Consider the following 22,981-nt stretch of genomic DNA (forward strand, 5'->3'; position numbering starts at 1 on the left):
CCTCCTCCGTGGTGGTGGTGGTGGGACTGCCCCCGGCCGCTGCCCCCGCCGCCGCCCCCCACCGAAGTAGCGGCCACAGCCTGGTCAGCGGCAGCATCATGCAGGCCAACGGGGCAGGAGGAGGAGGAGGAGGCGGCGGCGGCGGCGGCGGCGGAGGGGGCGGCGGGGGCCAGGGACAGACCCAGGAGCTGGCCTGCCTGTCGGCCCAGAACGGGGAGTCGTCCCCCTCGTCGTCGTCGTCCGCGGGGGACCTGGCCCACGCCAACGGGCTGCTGCCTTCCGCCCCCTCCGCCGCCAGCAACAATAGCAACAGCCTGAATGTCAATAACGGGGTCCCCGGCGGGGCCGCCGCAGCCGCCGCCACCGCCGCAGCCTCGGCCGCCGCCGCCGCCGCCGCCTCCTCGGCCACCCCGGAGCTGGGCAGCAGCCTCAAGAAGAAGAAGCGGCTCTCCCAGTCCGACGAGGATGTCATTCGGCTCATAGGACAGCACTTGAATGGCTTAGGGCTCAAGTAAGTGCCCTTGCCAGGCCGTCGGTGTGGACGGACCGAGGCCCGGAGGCCGCGTGGGGGAGGGGGCCGGACGGAGCTCGGCCGGGCGAGAGATCGTGTGCGGCCCGCGGGGCCCAGGCCCCGGGAGGACGGGGAGGAGCAGCTGACCTGCCGGGAAGGGGGAGACGGATGGGCCCGGCGGGGCGTGAGACGGAGACAGGCGGTGGCGGGCTCGGGAAGGGGGCAGGAAGCCGGGACCTTGCCCCCTGCCCGCACACCTTCGGAGCTGAATTGTCTGTCAATAAAGACAGATGCGGGAGTGTCTGTTGCGTGGTGGGGGAGGGGTGCGTTCGAGCTGCTGGAAATAATGGACCTCGGAGGATTTGGTTTTCAAGTATATCTCAGAGGCATCTTTGTGGGACACCTCCCCACCCCCAACTATGACAGACAGCCCAGGCCAGCCACCAATCAGGAAAGACAATCGCCTACAAGTGTTCATGGGAACGGAGGGGCTGGCAGAATTTGGGAGCCACCGAGTGAAATACCCTGTTGGTGTCATCTAAAGGCCCTTGTGTATGTGCGAGAGGCCTGCCACTAACCCGGCCGAGATCCCACTTGAATTCCAAGAAAAGGCCGGTGAAAAGGGGACCTCTGATCTGGGCAACCGTTTATTTTCAAATACAACGTCGGTGGCCTTGTGCACCTAAAATAGGGTGAACCTACCGATCCATAGACACAAAGGAAAAGCGAGGGGGTGGAAGGTGGGGAAGGGGGGAGTGCCCTGCAGGCCTGATAGTGGGTGAAGCAAAGCCAGAATAAGACCAAGGGGGGGGACATGCAGCAGTCCGCCTCCTGGCTTCAGAGCCTAGGCCAAAAGCAGCTCTTAGGGCCAGCCCAGGTGTAGTTTGGGATTTACAGATTTGTTCTCGCGGGAGGGGGGAGTGAGGGGAGCACTTTGTAAAAGTGACCGAAGTATTTTGATTCTCTGGCAGATCGTGGCACTGGTTAGCTGAAAAATAAACAGAGCTGAATGAGAAAGCATCGAAACATAAACACAAATAGGGAAAACTGATAAAGATTCTTAGGTATCAGAATATCTGATGAGACAAACTGCATTTGGTAGATCTTTTCAGCTCTCAAAGAGAAATAGATCTTCGAAAGATTTCACTTTGTTCCCTAAGGAGAAGGATTAGTATGAAAACAGATTTTGTAAATGCTAACAGAACATGTTACTGAGACAAGAAGCAAGCTGACAGCAGCAGGAGGAAATAACTCGTGACTGTTTGGAACCTACACCATAGTAAATTTGCTATTTTTAGTATAGAGAGAAAGAGAGTGATTTTTGGTGCTGGATTTATTTTAATTTTAAAGATTGACCTAGTAGAATTTCTGTGCAAACATCGCGTCTGGATGTAAGGCCCTTCCCTGACCCAGGTCATCTCTCTTCCCTTGTCTGGAGCTAACAATTTCTATCTTTTGAGACATTGTAACGTGGTTAGTACCCTGGTTTTTATTTATTTAACCACTTAGTTACAACATGTTCTTGGAGATTTTATACTTCACTAAATTTCTGAGGCATTAAATGGTAAAAATTGGAAGAACTTCTTTTGATTCTGGTTTCAAGAAGGCTTTTAACCTGACTAGATAAAACAACATCACGGTGGCCGTTTAAAAATGCAAGTTTGTTGAGCCAAGCACAATTTAAAAAAAAAGAAAACAACTATTGATTTCTTTTTTCTCCATCATGAGGTTAGCTTGAAAACTTTTGCAACTGTTTTTATGGACATGAGTTGATTTAGAAGAGTGAATCCTACAAGTTGGCCAGGTCTTTTTTACACTGTATCTCTCCTGCAGCCAGACTGTTGATCTCCTCATGCAAGAGTCAGGATGTCGTTTAGAACATCCTTCTGCCACCAAATTCCGAAATCATGTCATGGAAGGAGACTGGGAGAAGGTAAAGTAGGGCATATAGAGCTGTGTGACTGCTGCTAAAATTATATATTGGAATGTGCATTCTGTGACATTTTTGTTTTTCTTTTATGCCAATTTTTGCAGGCAGAAAATGACCTGAATGAACTAAAGCCTTTAGTGCATTCTCCTCATGCTATTGTGGTAAGAGGCGCACTTGAAATCTCTCAAACGTTGTTGGGAATAATTGTGGTAAATACACTTTTGTTCTTAGTTTCACATTCATGCTTATTTTAGTAGGTTATTGATAATTCTAGGCTTCTGTCTCTTACAAAAGATAAGGCCTAAAAATAGTTAAATTTCATATAATTAAGTTTGTAAACTAGGATGAGTGTTGATGATGCTTTAAAGTTTTACCTTTTTAAAATCATGTTTAGTAAATGTGTCGTTTGAACCTACTTTATAAGTTAAGCTTCTAGAAATTAATTGAAAGATCTTCATGCTTTCAGTGCTGTTAATAGCAGTTTTATATTTGTGGAATCAAAGATAAATTATGCTTTCACGTTATTTATACTGAACGTGCTGGCAGAGGAAATGTATTTGGGTGTGTGCATCCTATAGCCTTAAGTAGCTGATACATGAATTGTCCTGGTTTTGGTTTTTTTTTTTTTAAATCTTTGGGAATTACAGTTAATTCAAAGCAACTCCTTTGGTATGCTCACCATTTTCCACTCTTGCATTCCAGTTGTGTGCACTGACAGTGTCAAAGTGTGTATAATGTGGATCACTCTGGTGGAGGGTTTGTGTGCAGATTTGACCACTGGGCTGTGCTTACAGGCCTTATTTCCCCGACAAGATCAGTTCAGTAGTCTAACCTATTAGCTTCTTTCATAAATCTTGATGAATCTTTTCTGCTGATAGGCTTTAATTCTTCTGTAGATGTCGGTGAGGGAGAGGAGGGGCGGAGAAGTTTTTCTAAGTGCCTGCGATTGGAAACCATGAAGAATCAGCTGCTGGCTGCTGGCCTTTTAACTTCGAGCTGATTCATTTGTTGTCAAAAGCAGTTTCCTGTCTGGTGGGGGAGGGAAAGAAGGCCAATAGGAAGTCAAGTAGGGAAACCAGCTGTTTGTTAAATATTAGTAAATGACTACTGTTACCTTTTGGTTTTTTTTTTTTTAATTGGGTCAAACATTAATCTTGCCGCCTTTGTCTGTAAACCTAATAGAGCCTCTTGTTCTTGTTTTTGGGGTTTTTTTGGCGGGGGGAATCTTAATTACAAAAGTTTTCAAATTGATAATATATAATCCTAGAGAATGGACTTCAGGCGAATTGAAGGTGCAAACAAGTATGAACAAATACGGATTAATGTAAATTGATGACTTAATATGTATATTTTTTGCTTTCAGTAAATATTTTAAAACAAATTTTTACTTACTGTGGAATCAGATGATTGATAATAAATTAACTCATGGAATGATCAATTCCATGCTAAATATTAAAAAATGAAAACACAGAAGTTAAAATAAACACCTACATTTAAAAGGGTTATACATTTCACAGCAACTAAATTTTTCCCAATCAGTGTGTTTGGGGTTTAAAAAAAAAAAGAACCTAAGTATATTTTAATTGGGCAGTTTCTCATAAATAATGAGCTCCAACAGAATGGAAAGTGACCCTAAAATATAGACAAAAAATAAGTGTGTGAGTTTTGGGAGGATTGTTTGCCTTTTTTTTAAATCCTCACTTCAAATTCTCTTTGTAATTAGGTAGTAAAAATTTAAATAGGGTCACTTCCTATTTTTTCTTACTTGTTCACAGAAATGTGGGGCTTCTGTGTTTTATTTAGATTATGACTACCTGAAACCTTCATTAGAAGCAACGTGTAAACTCAAGAAAGGTAGTTGTAGATAACGAGGTTGTTGTAGATAACGAGGAAGAGTCCTTTCTTTTTACAGCCTGTTCAATCTATAGAACATTGCAGCATCTAATAAAAGATGAAGGTTAAATCTCTGGCTGAGCCTCGCACCATCAAACTGTTTAGGTATTTATACAAAGAAAGGGGCTCCAGGTTTAAGATTCAGTTCAGCACTTTTTCCCCCTTCTAGTTTGTGTTCAGATTTACTCCTCTCCCCCACTCCATCTCCAGAAGAGAACCCAATCCCAGGGTAGCTGTAATAATACCATAGAAGACAACTATTTGGGACTTCTTTTTTTTTTAACATAATTATTTTAATTGTACACCCAGACACATTTGATGACTTAATCAAAACTAAAATTATATTTTACTTTTTAAGCCCAAACATTTTTATTGACCCAATCCACTCTCTGCTCTCCCCACCTACCCCCCATATTTCTTAATGGTTTCCAGTCAAATGATACCATGGATAGCAGAATTTGCTCTGGATTTTCTGGAAAGTGAGCTCCTGAATCAACATTTTTCAGTTTGGGTTCAAATGTGCTTCACCACGTCAGGGGAGTTTGGATGGGTAGAGAGGCCAGTAACATGGGAAACTCCTCCAAAATTTGTGTTTATTTTTTAGTATAATAGAAATGTGCTTAAGAAAAGCGCTCAAATGCTAATTTCATGGACAAAAATTAACTACTGTTTTTTAAAGTTAAATAGGGCTTTGAAAGCTATGGTTTAAATATAATTCATTTCCCCTTTCCTCTGAGTCATGGTTTAATTGATACAACTTGGTTATAACCTTATTGCAGAGTTAGTCAGAACCACTCCTGAGTTAGCAGGGAGCCTGCCTTGGATAGTCTGTGTAGCCTCGGACTTTTCCTTCAGTGGAAGTCAGGACAGTTAGGTGGGAGGAGAGGGTACAGCAGTCCCAATATTGGGTAGGATGGGAGGCAACAGCAAGACCTACAATGTGGAGCTGTCTTTCACGGTCCTACTGGGTAGTAAGAGACAGACACCCTGGGCCGAAAGATGCTGGGAAATTATCAGAGAACAGAAGTACTCTCGCAGAGGTCTCATTAGGATCTGGGAAGAGCTATAAAGGGCAGTTTGTTTTCTCAGCCTCTTTCTTTTTTTATTCATTTAAAAGAAGCTTGTGATCTTTAAAAAAAAAAAAAAAAGTTCATAAGGCTCTGTCCCCACCTCAGCAAACTTCAGTTTTGCTGATTTTTTAAAATTTTAAATAGTTAACATCATTTGTGAAAGGTGTTTATTTTCTTGAAATTGTGTTTACATTTTTGTGCTTTAAACTTTGGGAAGTGAAATGCAGTTTTACTCTCCATCCTTATGTGTCAAATACGAATGGAACTGATTTTTAGGAGAATAAACATACTGTCTTTCAACCGAATCTCTAGCTATGCTTGGCCAGCAGCCTGTCCATTGCCATGCGCACTACCAGGATTTGATACCCTGTTTGAGGAGATTCTTAGTCTTCATATGGATAAAATGGCTCCTAGAAAATTGTCTGCGCTGCCTTCGTAGCATGCCCTGTATATCCAGAAATACGTGTTTGAATGAGCTTCCCTCACATGTCCTGCCTCCCTCCTCTCCCGCCCTGCCCCTTCCCCTTAGAAAGACAGAAGCATGTTCCAGCAGGATCTTGGTGGGAAAATAAGGAGCAAACAGCACTTGGGGCACTGTCCCTACACACATTGGAATGGGGGCTGTGCCTAGGACCTCATAGTTGGCACCCCAAAAATAAATCATGAAAAAGTAATTTTCTCCAAATTTCCAATCGCTAAGAAAATTGAGTGGAGAAATCAAGTACACATACTGGCCAGTTCCATGTGGCACTTAAATGAAAAAATAGTGCAACTAAACATGATTCTCAGGTTTGAATCAGAAACGCTATGTGAAATATAACTGTGACAGTGTCGGTAAACGGAAATATATAAACTCTACATTTCGTAAAGAGTGGAAGTTGTTTTCAGGAGATAAAATGGTGAGAATATCCAGAATAACTTCAAATATAAAATACTTTGATTTTTAAATTGTTTTATTAAGTCTTTGGTTTTTGTCACCTGACGGACACCAGAGTATATTTTGTTCTTTGACGTAATAAAGGGTAACTTTGGGCTCCACGCAGCACACTTTTCAGGGCATCTTGGTAAGCGATCTGTTTCTGAGGCATTCGTTAGTCCAGCATGATGTGTAGAATCTGGGAGGTGTCGTTTCTCTAGAGTTACAGGAGCTCATCTGATAGTTGGAAATTTTTTCTGTTCTTTAGTTACAGATTTAAGTTTAGATTATCACCAAACATATGCAATGCATCTTACAAAAGAGGTGTTTAAATGTAGGCCTAACTTACCTGACAGGGTTTGTTTTGCTTACTTTCCTTAGAAACCATTTTTAGAGGCTTGTAGGTAGGCCTTTCTTCTAAATACTCCATACTAGAAAATCGTGCAGAGAAGTTCATGGTACTCTTAATTCTCTGAAGAAATGATCTTTTCTCCACACCATTTTGGGACAGCAGTATATATATACTTAACATTTTACTGAGAAAGAAAAAGCTATCGTTTGTTTTTTTCTTTTAAGTGGGTTTAAAATCTTGAGCACTGTATTTCTTGGGGTCTCTAAATATGGCTGACGTTTTATGTCCGCTGACCTCTGTACCTGCCTCTGTCGGCTCGCTCCAGACCCATGGGTAGCAGATAGGATGAAAGAGTCCCTCCAGGCAGTGGTCTTCTACTGTAAAAAATGCTCAACTTGATACTCATAAGTATCTCCCTTTAGCAAAAAAAAAAAGGCTGCTAAGACCATGATGATCACTTTCCAGTTAAAAGTACCATAGTAGAGTGAAGGGACATTAAAAAGTATCAGAGCCAAACCCATTTCAGCGAAATAACTCAGTGCGAAAGTGCTTCACCATGAGCAGGAAACGGTTTGTCCTTTTGGGGGAAATGAGCTGATCATAATTGTCTGTGCCCCGTAGTTAAATGCATCAGCGATCAGGCTGTTAGCAGTACACACAGACAAATACTGACTCCTTTTGCAGACTTTGGAGTTCAGCCTTCTGTCATAGACCTCCTAGCAAGAGCGAGGCCATCAGGCTCACGCTTGCCCACTCTGCACATGGACCCCTAGAACTTTTGCTGGACAGCTCTCCTTACTTCCATGAGCCTCGCCTGATGCCTTGTGACCTCTGCCCCAAGGCTCTAGTTCTGCTTGGCAGTCTGCTTAGTCCTTCCGACACGTTGTAGGTTTTAAATAATTCCTCCATTAACCGGTTTTTCTGCCATCTTTTTTAAAACTTGTGGCATCAAACCCCCTGATGCCCTATTATAAGAGTCAGTCTTTTAAAACCAATTTAGAATACCTGGAATAGTTCTGAATTTTCACGCAAGAATAAAATTCTAGGTGAATGTTTTTAAAGGCAGAGTTCATTTTTTCCTCTGTTGATGCCTTGGTCGCTAATGGTCTTACCTAATTTGAGATTATTGGTTCAAAGCAGTTTTATGAAGATGTGGAATTGAGCAAGGTGATCATTTAATCTACTGTGACTATTAAACCAAAATAGTTTGAGTCATCTTAAAGCGTTGTAAGAAGTGATTTTCAGAGGGCATAGTAGAATGGTTTCTACTGTTCTGTTTAGGCACAAACATTTTCTGACCCTCCCATCAACTTTTCCCCTCACTGCTGCTTTCTCTCCTGCCAGAGGATGAAGTTTTTGCTGCTGCAGCAGAAGTACCTAGAGTACCTGGAGGACGGCAAGGTCCTGGAGGCGCTTCAAGTTCTGCGCTGCGAGTTGACGCCCCTGAAATACAACACGGAGCGCATTCACGTCCTTAGCGGGTAAGGACGCGGGCTCCTGACGCCGGGGTGACGGAGGGGCCGGCAGGGCCAGCACGGGTGCCACTCTTCCAAGATCGGAGTCGGGCTACGTCCCTGCACAATATTGCTCTGGATACACTCATTCAAATGCGTTCAGGCTACTTTTGTCCTCCTAGGAAGCGTTGCATATTAGAATAGATACTTAAGTGGGTGAAAGAAAGAAGAAATATGTATCGCCATTTCATAGTCTTTCATCAAAACCCTGTGGCGTAACCTTCTGTGCAGACAGTGAGCGGTGAACCTTCCACGGCGCCGCGTCGGACGCTCTTCCTAACGTGTGCTTGTCCCGCCCCGGGTCCTTGCTGAGCATTTCCTGTACACAGTCTCACTTGATCTTCACGTCTGCTCTTTCCATGTCAGGGGGCCGAGGCCTCAGATCCGGGCCCCTCTTCTGTTCTCTGTCCACACACCCCGCCAGGTCCCCTCGTTCTGTGCCGCGCCCTCACATACCGTCTCTGCCGGAGGCTCTCATCTCAGGTCCCAGTATATGTATCTGACTGCCTCCTTGATGGTCTCCATTTGGGGTGTCGCAGAGGTGTATGTCCACAGCGAGCTTCTTGAATCCACTTGTCGTCCCCCACCCCGACCCCCCACCTGCTCCTCCCCTAGTTTTCCCGTCTCAGTAAACGGTAAGACCTTTGTCCAAACAAAAAACAAACCTCATCCTTGCATTTCCTAAATCCTTTAACTCTGACATGTATTGGCCAAACTCTAAAACATCCCAGATTTGTCCATTTCTCTCCATCTCCACAGATTCTATCCTAGTGAATCCATAAATGTGTTTCCTAGAATATTCGAGTGAACTCCTCGTGAGTCCCATTGCTTTCAGTCTCACTCCCTTAATGATGCACATTTCACACAGCAGCCAGATAAATACATAAATATGTAAGTAAAACCATACATTAAGCCATCTATCTCCCTTTCTTAAAACTTCGCACTGGCTTTCTATCACCCTTAAAATCCAGAATCTCTGCTCAAGCCTTTGGAGTCTTTGACCTTTTCCCGCCATCTTTTCCTTCCTTCATTTACTCTCCAGCGACATTAATGATTTTTCTGTTCCTTAACTGGCCAAGCCACTCCCGTTTCCCTTTATCTTAAATGCTCTTCCCCGAATCTTTCCATAGCTGGCTTCTAGGTGCTCAGGTCCCAGCCCAGAAGTCCTCTCCTAAAACCACCTAACAGGCATTGTCTTGTCACATCACTGTTTTTAATTTTTTCTTTATAGCATTTTTTATTATATGATACGGCCCCGGCCTCTAGAACATCATTGACGCACAATGAGTTTTCAAATACAAAATGATGGCCAAAACGATGGACCCAAAGAGATATAGGGTTCATTTTAGGGTTTTTGAGGAAAGGGAAACTAAACCTTGGAAAAGTGAAGTAACCAGCCCGCCTGGTAAAGCAGAGAGCCAGGATTCCAGGCCTGGTTTGACTGATGGCAGAGTCATCGGTCCTCACCCGCTGCATCCTCGAGCAGCAGGCTGGGTGTTTTACTACTGTAGTTGACAGATTCCCTGGTTCTGTTTATCTCTTTGATAAGGAGTCTGATTTCTGTGTCACCTAAACACCATTCACGTGATGAATTTTATCTTGCTCTGGTAACAGAACATATAACTTAATCACATAGTTTTGATTCCAAAATGAACTTCACCCGGTGTGTCCCTTGACTGTTTCCCATAAGGAAATGGCCCAAAGATGGCCAGATGTGGAGCTGGCATGAGGATCCAGGGTTTTTTCCCACTGGTCCAGCATCTTTTCAGTTACGCCATGCAGCTTCCCGTAAACAGACATTCTTTGAAACCCTTAAGGTGTAGTGTGTGTTTTCAGAAGGGGCAGAAGCAATCATAGGTATCTTTTGCAAAATTTAAAAAGTGAACAATTTTTCCATAAAATTATTGATAATAAATTTTACCCCAAAAAAGCTATTTTAGAAACCAGTAGTTTTGCAATACCCAGCTTCTTATATAGGGTATTTTGAATCAGGTTGCTCATGCTACTAAAACAAAGTAAGTTCTCATCAGCTAAGACACCATATACTAAATAAAAAGCAAGAGAGCAGGTAGTTCTCTGCTCCTGGGTAAGAGGCGAGTAACTACTCAATGCTGAATGCAGTTTGCTTGGTGCAGTTGAGAAAAAGAAGGTGACACATCAACTGAGAGGTTTCTCATACTTCTCTTATCGTATATTAAGCTCCATCTGTATACCAGGTAGTGGACCAAGTACTTCATATACTCTGTCTTAGTTAATCCTTACTTCCCTGTTTAAGACCCTTTTTACAAGTGAGAACAGATCTGAGAACAGAGTAGCAGACAAAGTAGCAGGAGACGTACTCGCCAGGTCTAATCTCCATGTCTGAATAATGCCTTCACTTCTTTTACTTTTAAAGCCAGTTCTTCTGAGAAGAGCGAGAACAAGGTCAGGGTCACACTTCCAGCAGGGGGCCTCATGTATTCTCCAGAATCCATGACTTTAGCTTTTATGCCTCCTTCGGCACATATAGTGAGTAATAAAACAGTTCCCAAAGTTTCTGCTTTGGGATCTCAATACCTTTCACAGGATGACCCAAGGGTGATTATCTAATTATACCATTTCTTAAGTGACGTTTATGATAAACTCTTGAAGGTTTATTTAATTAACTTAGTGTAAATATCTTTGAAGGGTTTTTTATTTTATTTGGGGTTTGGGGGGAGTTTTGTTTTACTACTGAGAAGCAATTCAGTTAGCACAGTAGTTAAGAGCAAGTTTTGCAACTAAAAATGCCTGAGTTCATATCCCCTTTTTTGCCTCTTAACCCTAAGCCAGTTCCTTACGCTTTCCGTGCCTTGGGTGGTTCATTTGTGGAATTAGAACGCCAGTGCTCCCTTCACCCAGGATTTGTGGCTCACGTTCAGTCAGGTGGTACGTGTGGAGTGCTTGGGACCGAGCCTGGCACCCAGGAAGAGCCCCATACACAGCATGACGTATGATAATAACAGACGAAGGAGTATGTTCTACTAACAGATGATAATATGTCATAACAGTAACATTATACATTTTGCTGTTACCGTGGTATTACATTTTAGTAAATATATGCAGGTGCCAGGTTGTATTAATGAATTGGGTCCATGGTAGAAATTTGTTCTTGATGCGTATTTCTTAGTAAGAACTTGATATATATTTCTAAGTATGATCAATACTTTTTAATTATGAAAAATTATATTATTTTACCCAAAGAAAAGGGTTTAATATTTGGTGCTTTCTCTGTCCTGTTTTTAGGTATCTGATGTGTAGCCATGCAGAAGACCTACGTGCAAAAGCAGAATGGGAAGGCAAAGGAACGGCTTCCCGATCCAAACTGTTGGATAAACTGCAGAGTAAGAGTCTTACTTTTTGGTGTTTCTGTGTTTTCTCTTAATTAGAAATAGATACTCTGAATTGATCAGGAAGACTTCTTGCGTCCAGATGCACACTCAGCAGTTACATAGGGAAGAAGGGAAAATCCAGTAAGCCCTTTCAAGCAAAGGTTTCCAGACTGCCCTGGAGTCTGCAAAGCAGCTCACCTCCTCGGGAGTCGGGGGAGAGGGCACAGGTCCCAGGGCAGCTCTCCCTTCATTTGTGTTATGCAGTAATGCTCCCGTTAAGATTTTGTCTGGGGGAGAGGAGTGCTGTGGTTGGAAGAAAAAATACATAAACCGGAAATGTAAACTACAAGTGTTTTAAATATTTGTTGATTTCAACAGGAAGGCCCAGGTTTAAGTAAACTGTTTTCCTCTCTGCCCCCCCACCCCCAGATATGTTATATATAACTTCCAGATTAGAGTCGGGGTTTTATTTTTGCCACACTTTTATAGAGAAGATCTTGTTTCCCTCTCAGATTAAATCATGTTATTCTGTGTGTTTTACCTTGAGGTGTGGAGTAGAGGTGAGGAGTAGAGATCCTAAGAATCAGAAAACCATGTGGTTGGGGAGGTGTGAGACATGGAAGGATTGGAAGAGATGGGTATCCACATCAAAACACCAGTCATTCCTGGAGTTTGCACAGGATCCTGGGCATTAGAAGCAATCTGATGAGACCTGGTGCTTGTCCCCACCTGTCGGCTGGCCCTTTGTTGGGGGGAGGTTCCTTTTACACCGTCAGTGATCTGTAGTCTCCCTCCAGTACACGGTCTTCTGCAGGTTTTCTCTTCATCATCACTGGCTTTTTTTTTGGGGGGGGGGGGGTTGCTTTGTGTTTTTGGAAATTCACATACAGATTAAAGCCCTCCTATCTGTTCCATTTTGTGACAACATAGCTGTAGCTGCTGACAAACACGCCTGAAGCTCCCGCTGTGTCACCTCTCCTGCTCTGAGGGACATAAGATTTCTAGGGCGGCGGCAGGTGCAACAGAAGGGGGGCAAGTGTCTTAAAGGTTATACTGTCTTGGTATTTTAATGTTTGTTGTTATTTCTCTCTTTAAAACTGTCTTGTCTTACAGCGTATTTGCCGCCATCAGTGATGCTTCCCCCACGGCGTTTACAGACTCTCCTGCGGCAGGCAGTGGAATTACAGAGGGATCGGTGCCTATATCACAACACCAAACTCGATAATAACCTAGATTCTGTGTCTCTGCTTATAGATCATGTTTGTAGTAGGTAAGAGACCAAACTTCTTCTACTTTTACAGACTCAGTAGGAACTTGGTTAAAATGTTTTCTTTTGGGGGCTTTCTCCTGTCCCCGTGAAACCATTCGTGTCTGATTTAGTTCCCGAGCAGAGCTAGAACCTACTGAAGTGGACACTTTAAGAGACATTTGCACGTGTTTGCATAGGGAACCGCATCTCAAGAAGGGAAGCTGGGAAGCCTGGTTTTCCTCTTGTCTGGGTGTCGGTTGGTCATTTTATCTGTCCTGCCATTTTCGTAAGGGCTTGTGGGTGGTGTTGGGCGGGGATGCCGGCGACCGGAGGGTCTACTGTCCTTGGATGCCAGACAGCACGGAGGGACTTCTTCTGGATGTTACGGCTGTTTTAACAATGGCCCCAATTATTTTCTGCCCATAAAGATCATGGAAATACTTGGTCCATAATGGAAGTTCTGCTTTTTAGTAGAACCTGGCCTCTAAACAAAAAATGGTTAGAAAAACAGGCATTAACTTTCTGGTTTGGAATTTGTTATTATATCTGTCCATGTCCATAATTCAGCTCGATTTTAGATATTAGGAGTAGTTTGAGTGGAAATGTTCCTGCTATTTTAATAACGATCTCCAAAACTAAAGCAGAACTTTAATTTTTAAGATACTGAAAAATTAATTCTGAAATCTTTCAAATTTCAGGAGGGAAATGATTTGGGTCTGGTGAACCACACATGAACAGCTATAGTACCCATGCCCAGTTTCTTTAGCAAAGATCACTGACGAAATACTGGAAGTGGTGTGGGGAGGCAGGGCCAACATGTAGACCATGCGTGGGCTTTGGGAACAGCTGTGGATGTTTTATGCGTGTGCGCTGTGACTGGAGGTGACGGCAGGGAGGTGCGCGTCAGGCGAGCCATGCGTGTGCGCCGTGACCGGAGGTGACAGCGAGGAGGTGCGCGTCAGGCATGCCGTGAGTGTGCGCTGTGACTGGAGGTGACGGCGAGGAGGTGCGCGTCAGGCGTGCCGTGAGTGTATGCTGTGACCGGAGGTGACGTCGGGGAGGTGCGCGTCAGGCGAGCCGTGTGTGTCAGGTGAGCCGTGCGTGTGCGCTGTGACCGGAGGTGACGGCGAGGAGGTGCCTGTCAGGCATGCCGTGAGTGTACACTGTGACCGGAGGTGACGGTGGGGAGATGCGCGTCAGGCGAGCCATGCGTGTGCGCTGACTGGAGGTGACAGCGAGGAGGCGTGTGTCAGGTGAGCCATGCGTGTGCGCTGACTGGAGGTGACAGCGAGGAGGTGCATCAGGCAAGCTGTGCGTGTCAGGCGAGCCGTGAGTGTGCACTGTGACCGGAGGTGACGGCGAGGAGGTGCGCGTCAGGCGAGCCGTGCGTGCGCGCTGACTGGAGGTGACGGTGAGGAGGTGCGCGTCAGGCGAGCCGTGCGTGCGCGCTGTGACCAGAGGTGACAGCGAGGAGGTGCGCGTCAGGTGAGCCGTGCGTGCGCGCTGACTGGAGGTGACGGCGAGGAGGTGCGCGTCAGGCGAGCCGTGCATGCGCGCTGTGACCAGAGGTGACGGCGAGGTGCGTGTAAACTGCTTCACATGTGGTTGAGTTCTCACCTCTCCCTCCCCAAATGCAGTGAAAACCTGAAGATGATTGAGCTGTTGGCTTTAAGTGACTTAAGTGCCATTCATCTTAACGTACTGGATAATTACATGGTGTGTGTCTTAAATGTTCTAAAACAAAGTGATTAGAAATCCTTTTCCTTTTTACCATTTTTGATTTTGTTCTGATATTATCAGAATTTTTAAACTTTTTCATTTGAGTTGAATAGAGGTAGAATATAGTAGATTAAAAGGGTATATGGTTTCATCCTTTATGGCTCTTCTGGGGAATTTGAGACCAATGTTAAAATTAAGGCAGACAGGAACCCAAACCATTTTTTGGTTTGTCAGTGTGTTGCTGGTGGAATGCCCTGAACAGTATCTAGGGTAGACTTGATGGTTCAGGAGGTGTCAGTGGAAACTGAAATCTGGGAGAATGTGACCTCCATATTTCCTAAGTGCCTTGATTTCTATTACAGTACCTGTGAAAGGAAATGATGGCGAATGTTTAGTCTGACTTTTTCTCCCTCAGAACAGGGATCCAGCCTCTCCTGTAAAGCTGCGTAGAAAGCACTCCTGAAGTTTGCATAGGAACGAAAGTTCATGCTCTTCAGAACTAACCACTGATGGACGGGTCTCCCCCAGAGTCTTTTAAAAACAGAACAAAACTTTGACTCTGTGCTTCTGCTAACCACTGCTACACGCACATGTGCATGCACACGCACACACACCTGCCTTAGAGGTTGCTGCTTAAAGTAACACCCTTCTGCGCATTCACAGTACTGTGTCCTTCACTCTTCAGATTTCTGCAGCCAACACAACACCACAGCTGTTGCTGGTGTCGGTGAGGAACAACTTGATTAAATCCAGTGACTGCTCTCCAGCCTACATCTAGACCTTTCTATAGCATTTGACTAGTTTGCCTTGAAACTGTTCCTTTGACTTCAAAAACATTGCAGACTCTGTTTCACTGTTGGCTGCTCCTTAGGCTCCTCCCCTGTCCCTGTCCCTTTAATAAGGGTGTGTTCCAGAAGATTTCTTTGTCTTCCCACCCCCCTCCTTTAGGTTCTGATGGCGGCCAGGTCTGGGCTAGAGTCGCAGGATTGATCTCCTAAGCCTTCAACCTTCATACCTGTGTGTGTTGCTCAAGTACCTTTCAGGCAACCTGTCAGAAGTAGAACTCCCCTCCACTCTCACTGTCCCCGCAGAGTCTGCTTTCCCTCTTGAGTTCCCGATCTCCACGAGGGGTGCCATCTCCCCAGCCTGTCCAAGCCAGCCCATCAGAGTCAGACACTGAGGAGGGATGCGTCGGGCAAGAAGCCAGTGTCCACAGTCTTGACAGATGTTGCTGAACTAGGAAGAGAAAACCTGAACGTGATTTAATTCCTAGTATTCCCCTTTCATCTAGGGATCGTCAAAAGAAAAGTTGATATTTTTTATTATCTGCTTTACTGCCTCGTAGAAATTAGATTAGCCTTGAAACTAGAAAACTCTGTTTTCGAAAGTAATTCTTAGCATTGAAATCTAAATACCAAGTTTTCTGTCTTCTCTCTGAAGAATAGAGAATTGATTATGAATAAGTGAACTGTAACTTTTTTTAAAACCCTAATCAGCACGGAAGGGTTTTCATTAGATTGTGTATTATTTGTATTTTTCACAGTGTATACATATATTTGGTTAAATTTATGGAGTTTTTTTCACCAACAACCAGTGGAAGGATGTTTCCATAGGTAACTTTATAAGTATTCATTTTTTAGTAAAGGATTGTTAGGAGATATTTATGGAAACTTAAAATGTTAGGATTCAATTTAATGAAAATACTACACTATTCAATTTTATTTGGGAAGGTACTGATATTTTTAACACCATCTTAAATTTTAAATTTACTTGAAAACAGTCATCAGCTTTCACTTGTATATATCTAAAATTAGGCTTTTAATAAACTAGGGCTGTTAGTCTTTTTCAAAGATTTAATACTAAAAATAATGTTAATTTAAATACCCCTTTAATGACTTTCAGTTACAACTGATTGTCAGTAGACTAGATGATTTGTGCCCTAAATTCTGATTATGAAATGGTCCTTCCTTAAGGACATTTTGCTACTCTGATTTTAGATCTGTCTTTTCATTCATGATCCGTTTTACCCATTTGAATTATTGTGTATTTTGTGCCTAAATATAAAGTGTTTCTCAGTAAAAGACATCATTATTACTGCCCATAAGAGGCAGGGAAACATTGTTGATATTGAAAGTACTTATTTGACTGGAATTTTATCTAACAGTGTCTTGAAAAATGCAGTTTAAAAAAAATGATATTTGAAAGAAAACTGGTGTTGCAGAGTCAGCCATATGTTTAAACCTAGTTCAGTTACCAGTTTATGATTTGTTAAGTTACTTGCCCTCTTCAAGCCTCATGAAGTTGGAGATATTACTTGCCTTGCAAGTTAGTTTTGAGAATTAGCAATACTATTTATAAACATGTAGCACAGTGCTCGGCATCTAGTAAGTGCTTAATAAATGCCAACTGGTATCGATTCTGTTTAAGTTCACATACAGAATAATAATTTAAAATTAAAGCAATTTTTAGGGGCGCCTGGGTGGCTCAGTCGTTAAGCGTCTGCCTTTGGCTCAGGTTGTGACCCCAGGGTCCTGGGATGGAGCCCTGCATCGGGCTCCCTGCTCAGCGGGAAGCCTGTTTCTCCCTCTCCCACTCCCCCTGCTTGTGTTCCCTCTCTCGCTGTGTCTTTCTCTGTCAAATAAATAAATAAAATCTTTTAAAAATTAAAAATTAAATTAAAGCAATTTTTAGACAATCTGAAAATTTAAAGCAGCCTCCAAATAGCCAAGTGCTAAGGTAGATTCTGTGTGTGCCAGATAAAGTAAAGAATGTTAATTTAGTTTTAAATATATATTATCGGGCTGGTGAATTGATAAAATACATTTTTAAATTATAGATTGGTTGGGGAAAAAATAGGGAAGACCATTTTTCAGGACAGACTTAAAAGTTCATCAAGTCCTGGGGATGAGGAGTAGGTAATCTAGTCAGTGATATTGTGACACACTTGCGGTGGACGTTTTGGTGGACTACCACTGTGTACATAGTGGTAGTCACCGTTGTACAGCTGAAACCCATTTACTGTTACATGTCAACTGAACTTCAGCTAAAAAGAGAAACATTTATGGGGCGCCTGGGTGGCACAGTCAGTTGAATTTCTAATTCTTGGTTTTGGCTCAGGTCATGATCTCAGGGTCGTGAGATCGAGCCCCACATCGGGCTTCACGCTCAGCGCAGAGTCTGCTTGCGATTCTCTCTGCCTCACCCCCTCCCCCCCAAAGAAAGAAAAGAAAATTTTATCCGCTAATGTTTAAATAACTTTTTTATAATCTTACAGAGACTCTAATAGAGTGCATACTACCCAGAAAGTAGCCACTGATTACATGTGGCCATTTAAATTTAAACGTAAAAAAACTAAAATTACATTTAAAAGTCCAGTTCTTCAGGTGTCCTAGCCACATTTCAAGTGCTGAGCAGCCACACGTGGCCAGGGCTTCTGGGTTAGACGGTTTACACATGGTTTGAAAAGTGCTTCTTGGGAACAGTCACTCTTGTGATTACCTTTCCTCTCAAAGTTGGAAGTCGTAGAGTTCTTTGCCCTTAATCTATAGTAGTAGTTGCCACTGAGGAGGTGCCAGCCACGTGTTGGGCTCCATGTGAATGCTCCACCTTCATCATCTCATTCTTCTTTTTTTTTTTTTAAGATTTTATTTATTTGACAGAGAGAGCAGGAGCAGGGGGGAGGGGCAGAGGGAGAGGGAGAAGCAGACTTCCTGCAGAGCAGGGAGCCCGATGCAGGGCTCGATCCCAGGACCCCAGGATCATGACCTGAGCTGAAGGCGGACGCTTAACGACTGAGCCACCCAGGTGCCCTCATCATCTCATTCTTGTATGTCATCCTCGTATAAAAAATTCCATAAGGCAGCTACCATTGTCTTTAGTTTATGGTTGGAAAACTTGAGACTTGGATTAAACGAGTTTACCGGTTTTTGGGAAATGACCTAGAAAATGGCTGAGCCAGGACTTGAACCTGGTCTCCCTCACTCTGCTGCCCCTGTTCTTAAGGCTTTATTCTTAGCCACTGCAGCCCCTTCCCTCTATTGCACCTTCTCTGCTGTCCCCAAAATATCTCAGTCATCACTTGTATCTATTGCGTTCCAGGAATTATAGATGTTTTTCTCGTCCTGAGAAGAACCCTGTTAGGTATATATTAATCTCCTTTTCTAGATGAAGGAACTGAGTGAGGCTCAGAGGAGTGAAATGACTTGCCGGAGACATGAAAGCTTGTGACCCAAGCTTGCCTGACTGCGGTGCCTCGTCTCTTTTTGTTACATCAGGTTCCTTTTATGTAAATAAAAATGCACATTCCTCATGATGCCAGCCAACTTATACAAACTCAAAATCCTGATTGTTAATTTTTATTTATATGAATTGACTTAATCAGACCAAAAAATTCTATGATGGACACATACTTTTACTCTTGTTTAATCTTGAGAAGGGAAAAGAATAAATGGTACCCTGAAGCCGACTTCAGATCACTGACTTCCCCAGAGATTGCCTTGACTAATGTTGTAATAATCTTTTTTCAACATACCACTGTAAACATGATTGAGATCTGCAAAGGCATTCCTATCTTATTTTTAAAGTTTTTATATCCAAAGAAGTTTTATCACTTGTTTCACCTTTTTCATTATTAGATTACTCTATTTTGGAAGAATAATTATGTGTGAACTTCTTTGTTTTAGGAGGCAGTTCCCATGTTATACTCAGCAGATACTTACGGAGCATTGTAATGAAGTGTGGTTCTGTAAATTCTCCAATGACGGCACTAAACTAGCCACAGGATCGAAAGATACCACAGTTATCATATGGCAAGTTGATCCGGTATGTACTGTGTGTGTGTGTGTGTGTGTGTGTGTAGACTACAAAAAGGTAATTCGTCATCTAATTACATGTTTTAAGGGTGCATAAACGTGTTCTCTCCTAAGAGCATTTCTGTCATTTTTGTCATGTCTTACCTCCTCCTGTGTTTTCTAGATGGTATATGTAGATATATAGAGTGTGTGCTGGTTTATTCCTCAGAATAACTCTGTGGGACACTCACATCTCTTGTTTTCAGATCAGGAAACTGAGGTAGACATTAAGTGCCCAGGCTCTCAGAGCTAGTAAGTGGCAGAGTTAAGACTCAAATCCGGGAATAGTACTCCAGACCTGCTGCTCTTCATGCCCCTTGCCCGTTTTATCTTTGTTAATATTCAATTTACCATTCTGTCACAAGTTAGGGAAGACTCATTACCATTTTGCCTTCTGAAATCTTTCATTGTCTTGTGTGATTTGTGGAACTTCTGTTAAACGCTCCCTCCACCTTACGTACAAAAAGTACTGTATTCTGGATGTAAAATTCTGAGTTCTCTCTAAAATCAGATTTTTGTCTTTGTTTATAACAAGATGACTTAGAGATTTGTAGAAATAAGTATTTGTTTCTTTTGGCCAATGGAACATTTATTGACCTATCAAAAGAAGTACATGCCTCTACATAGGTTAAGGAGAAATGTTTGGTTTAAATCATAACTAAATAATCTTACTTTAAAATTTAGAAATAGAATATGATATTAGTCCCAAATAAAGTTGTGGACTTTTACATCGGAAAAAAATAGAGAAAACGGACCATAGAAGGAAATATTTTTAAAAAAAAGAATCCGGGGCGGGGCGCCTGGGTGGCTCAGATGGTTAAGCGTCTGCCTTTGGCTCAGGTCATGATCCCGGGGTCCTGGGATTGAGTCCCGCATCGTGCTTCCTGCTCAGTGGGGAGCCTGCTTCTCCCTCTCCGTCTGCTGCTCCCCCTGCTTGTGCTCTTGGTCTCTCCCTGTCAAATAGTTAAGATCTTTAAAAAAAAAAACTATGCTTTATTACGATTCCTTTTGGCAGCAGTATGTAACGGTGCCCTTCATTAGCACACATTTATTGAGCACGAGCTTATTCGCGGCCTCACCATGAGCTCATGATAGTACCATGTAATTGTTCCGTGGTGGGTGCCACAGGGGCTCAAAGGAGAAACCCCCCTGGAACTGGAAAGTAGGACAAGTGAGTCCTAGCAGAAGAAGGAGTAAACCGTTATCGAGGCAAAACAAGTTTCTACTGGCCCCCGCAGGACACATGGAAAAGGAAGAGGTGGCTGGGGTTTGGGCAGTCCCAGGGAAGAGGTTACACTGCAGAGTGGGAGGTGAGGTTAGTGGAGTTGGTAGCTGCCAGTCAAGGAGAGGATCTTGTATACTTGGCTAAGGAGTTTAGACCAGAGTGCTTTTGTCAGAATAGGTGTTACGTGTAAAGGGCTTTTGTGGCCAGATCAGCTTGGGAAATGCAGGGTTAATGCTTTCATTCCAGTCTGAGATGCCATGGACCTTAGAGTATAGTATGATAGCATTTTATTATGTCAAATACTATTTGAAAAACTTAAAATTGGGGATATTTTTGAGTATGTGTTTTGTGTGTATATTTTTTAATGGATAGAAAACAGAATACATGGAGAAGGACCTTAAGATTTGAGGTGATTGACACACCTGGTGGCTCAGTTGGTTAAGCGTCTGACTCTTGACTTCGGCTCAGGTCAGATCTCAGGGTCGTGAGATGGAGCCCCGCGTTAGGCTCCACACCTAATGTGATGTGATCCCAATGCCTGGTTTCTTTTAACAGGTTTTCTTACCTTTGCCCCCAAAAAACATTTTTACCCATTCCCAACCCAAAATCTGAGCACAGTTGAGTGGATTCCATGAACATGGTATTTCCACTTGAGCTAGGTTAGGGTAGAGACACTACTTGTGAAGATCTAGCATTCATATCCCCATTTATTTTCAACTTTATTTTTTTACAGGATTATATTAATGTGCTGAAACAATTAGTGTTTTAGTTAAATACTTCTGAAGTAGTTTATATTCAGTTTAGAAGAAACTGTTTGTGTGGATCCAAAGCACCACTGTGATTGTGCCCATCCAAAAGCCCGGATTGTTAAGTTACGCAGGCCTGTGGCCATCGGTGCCATGCTCTGGCACGAACAGCCCCACCTGTTAGCCTTCTCCCAGGGACGACCCAGAAGTAGTGGTAGTGGTAGCTAGTTTTTGTCAGACATGGCAGATGGGCTAAGTAATGGAATACATGATAAACGTAGGGTCCGGTGAAGAAACGAGGTACAATATCCATTTGTCATTGACATTTCTGGCAAAAAAAAAAATTCCCAATCTAGTTTTATCAGAGGAGTTCCAGACCCATTTCTCTCTCTCTCTCTCTTTTTTTTTTAAGATTTTATTTATTTGAGGAAGAAAGAGAGCACGAGTGGGGCAGGGGCGGGGAGAAGCAGACTCCCGTCTCAGCACAGAGCCCAACTCGGGGCTCCATCCCAGGACCCCAAGATCACCACCTGAGCCAAAGTCAGATGCCCAACTGACTGAACCACCCAGGCGCCCCTCCAGACCCATTTTTAATTGCTCCTGAGTCCTCGCCAGTAGAATTCCACAGGCCCGGTACTGGTCTCAGTCATTCTTTGACCAAAGTCTAACACTTAACTCATCACTTTTTGCCACCTGCAGCCAAATCCCTCTTGCTCTGTTTCCTGTGCACATCCGTCCTTACCCCATACAGAAACCTGCAGGTTGTCTTTGGACATTTCTTGTCTCCTCCTGTCATACGTATTTTATGTTCCAAGTACATTCTGATCTGACGTCTTTCAGCGCAGACCGTGTTAGTTTTGGACCTCGTTTCTTGTCTTAACTCTAATGGCTCTTGTCAGCTCTTTAGGGGTGTCCATGTCCCCCCGTCTGTTCATTCTGATTCATCTTCCACATTGTCATGCAAGTTCTTCTCCTAAAACCAAATACTCTGTTATGTACTCACCAGCTTAAAAATCTTGAGCAGCTCACCACTCACAGGGTAAAATTGCACCCCTTAGCCTCAAGCAAAGGTGTCCACTTTCGTGAGAGGCCAGCAGCCCAGGCGCAGCCCCCGCTGCCTCTCACCGTGGCAGACTCCGTCTCCTTCCCTGTCATGTGGGGCAGGGGAGGAACACTTGACCTTCAGGTTATGAGGCTGGGCTGAGGTACTGTTGGCGACCGGTGCTCGTACTGAGGAGCACGAAGCCGCAGTGCTGTTGGTGAGAAGGGGGCATGGTGCGGATGCTCGGGAGACCTAGAGTTGGCAGCTCCACTCCAGCGTGTATCCCCAAAGGAAGCAGAAACACAGATCTGCACAAAAACTTGTCCGTAGTCCTAGCTGGAGACAGGCCAGACGTTGATAGGCTGCTGAGTGGGTGAACAAAATAGGGTATTTCCATAAAATGGACTGTCGACGAACGAAAAGGAGTAAGATACACACGCTACAGCAGGTGAGCCCGGCAACATTCCACTGAGCTAGAGAAGGCAGTTACAGAACACCCCCCCTGGGGTCGGATGCCATGTGTGAAATGTCCGGAACAGGCGAATCCGTGGAGGAAGGGGTGTGGGGGTTGCGAAGTCACTGCTAACCAAGTGTGGACTTTCTTTGTGGGGCAA

General features: G+C 43.6%; 1 protein-coding gene across 4 annotated transcripts in view; it reads left to right on the forward strand.

The window, feature by feature from the left end:
* Positions 1–10: 10 nt before the first annotated feature.
* WDR26 (WD repeat domain 26) overlaps positions 11–22,981 on the forward strand; it is a 39,601-nt gene continuing 16,630 nt past the window's right edge. For 2 of the 4 annotated variants that reach the window (XM_032393950.1, XM_032393948.1), the window contains exons 1-7: positions 11–511; positions 2,345–2,444; positions 2,546–2,650; positions 8,017–8,153; positions 11,451–11,548; positions 12,650–12,806; positions 19,187–19,325. In XM_032393950.1, coding sequence (XP_032249841.1) covers positions 99–511; positions 2,345–2,444; positions 2,546–2,650; positions 8,017–8,153; positions 11,451–11,548; positions 12,650–12,806; positions 19,187–19,325 — 1,149 coding nt within the window. In that variant the 5' untranslated portion in view covers positions 11–98. The remainder of the gene's footprint in view (positions 512–2,344; positions 2,445–2,545; positions 2,651–8,016; positions 8,154–11,450; positions 11,549–12,649; positions 12,807–19,186; positions 19,326–22,981) is intronic. The other 2 variants (XM_032393949.1, XM_032393951.1) reach the window with 2 other exon arrangements.

Source organism: Phoca vitulina, unplaced genomic scaffold, assembly GCF_004348235.1.
Source record: "Phoca vitulina isolate PV1807 unplaced genomic scaffold, GSC_HSeal_1.0 scaffold78, whole genome shotgun sequence".
Taxonomy (NCBI): Eukaryota; Metazoa; Chordata; class Mammalia; order Carnivora; family Phocidae; genus Phoca; species Phoca vitulina.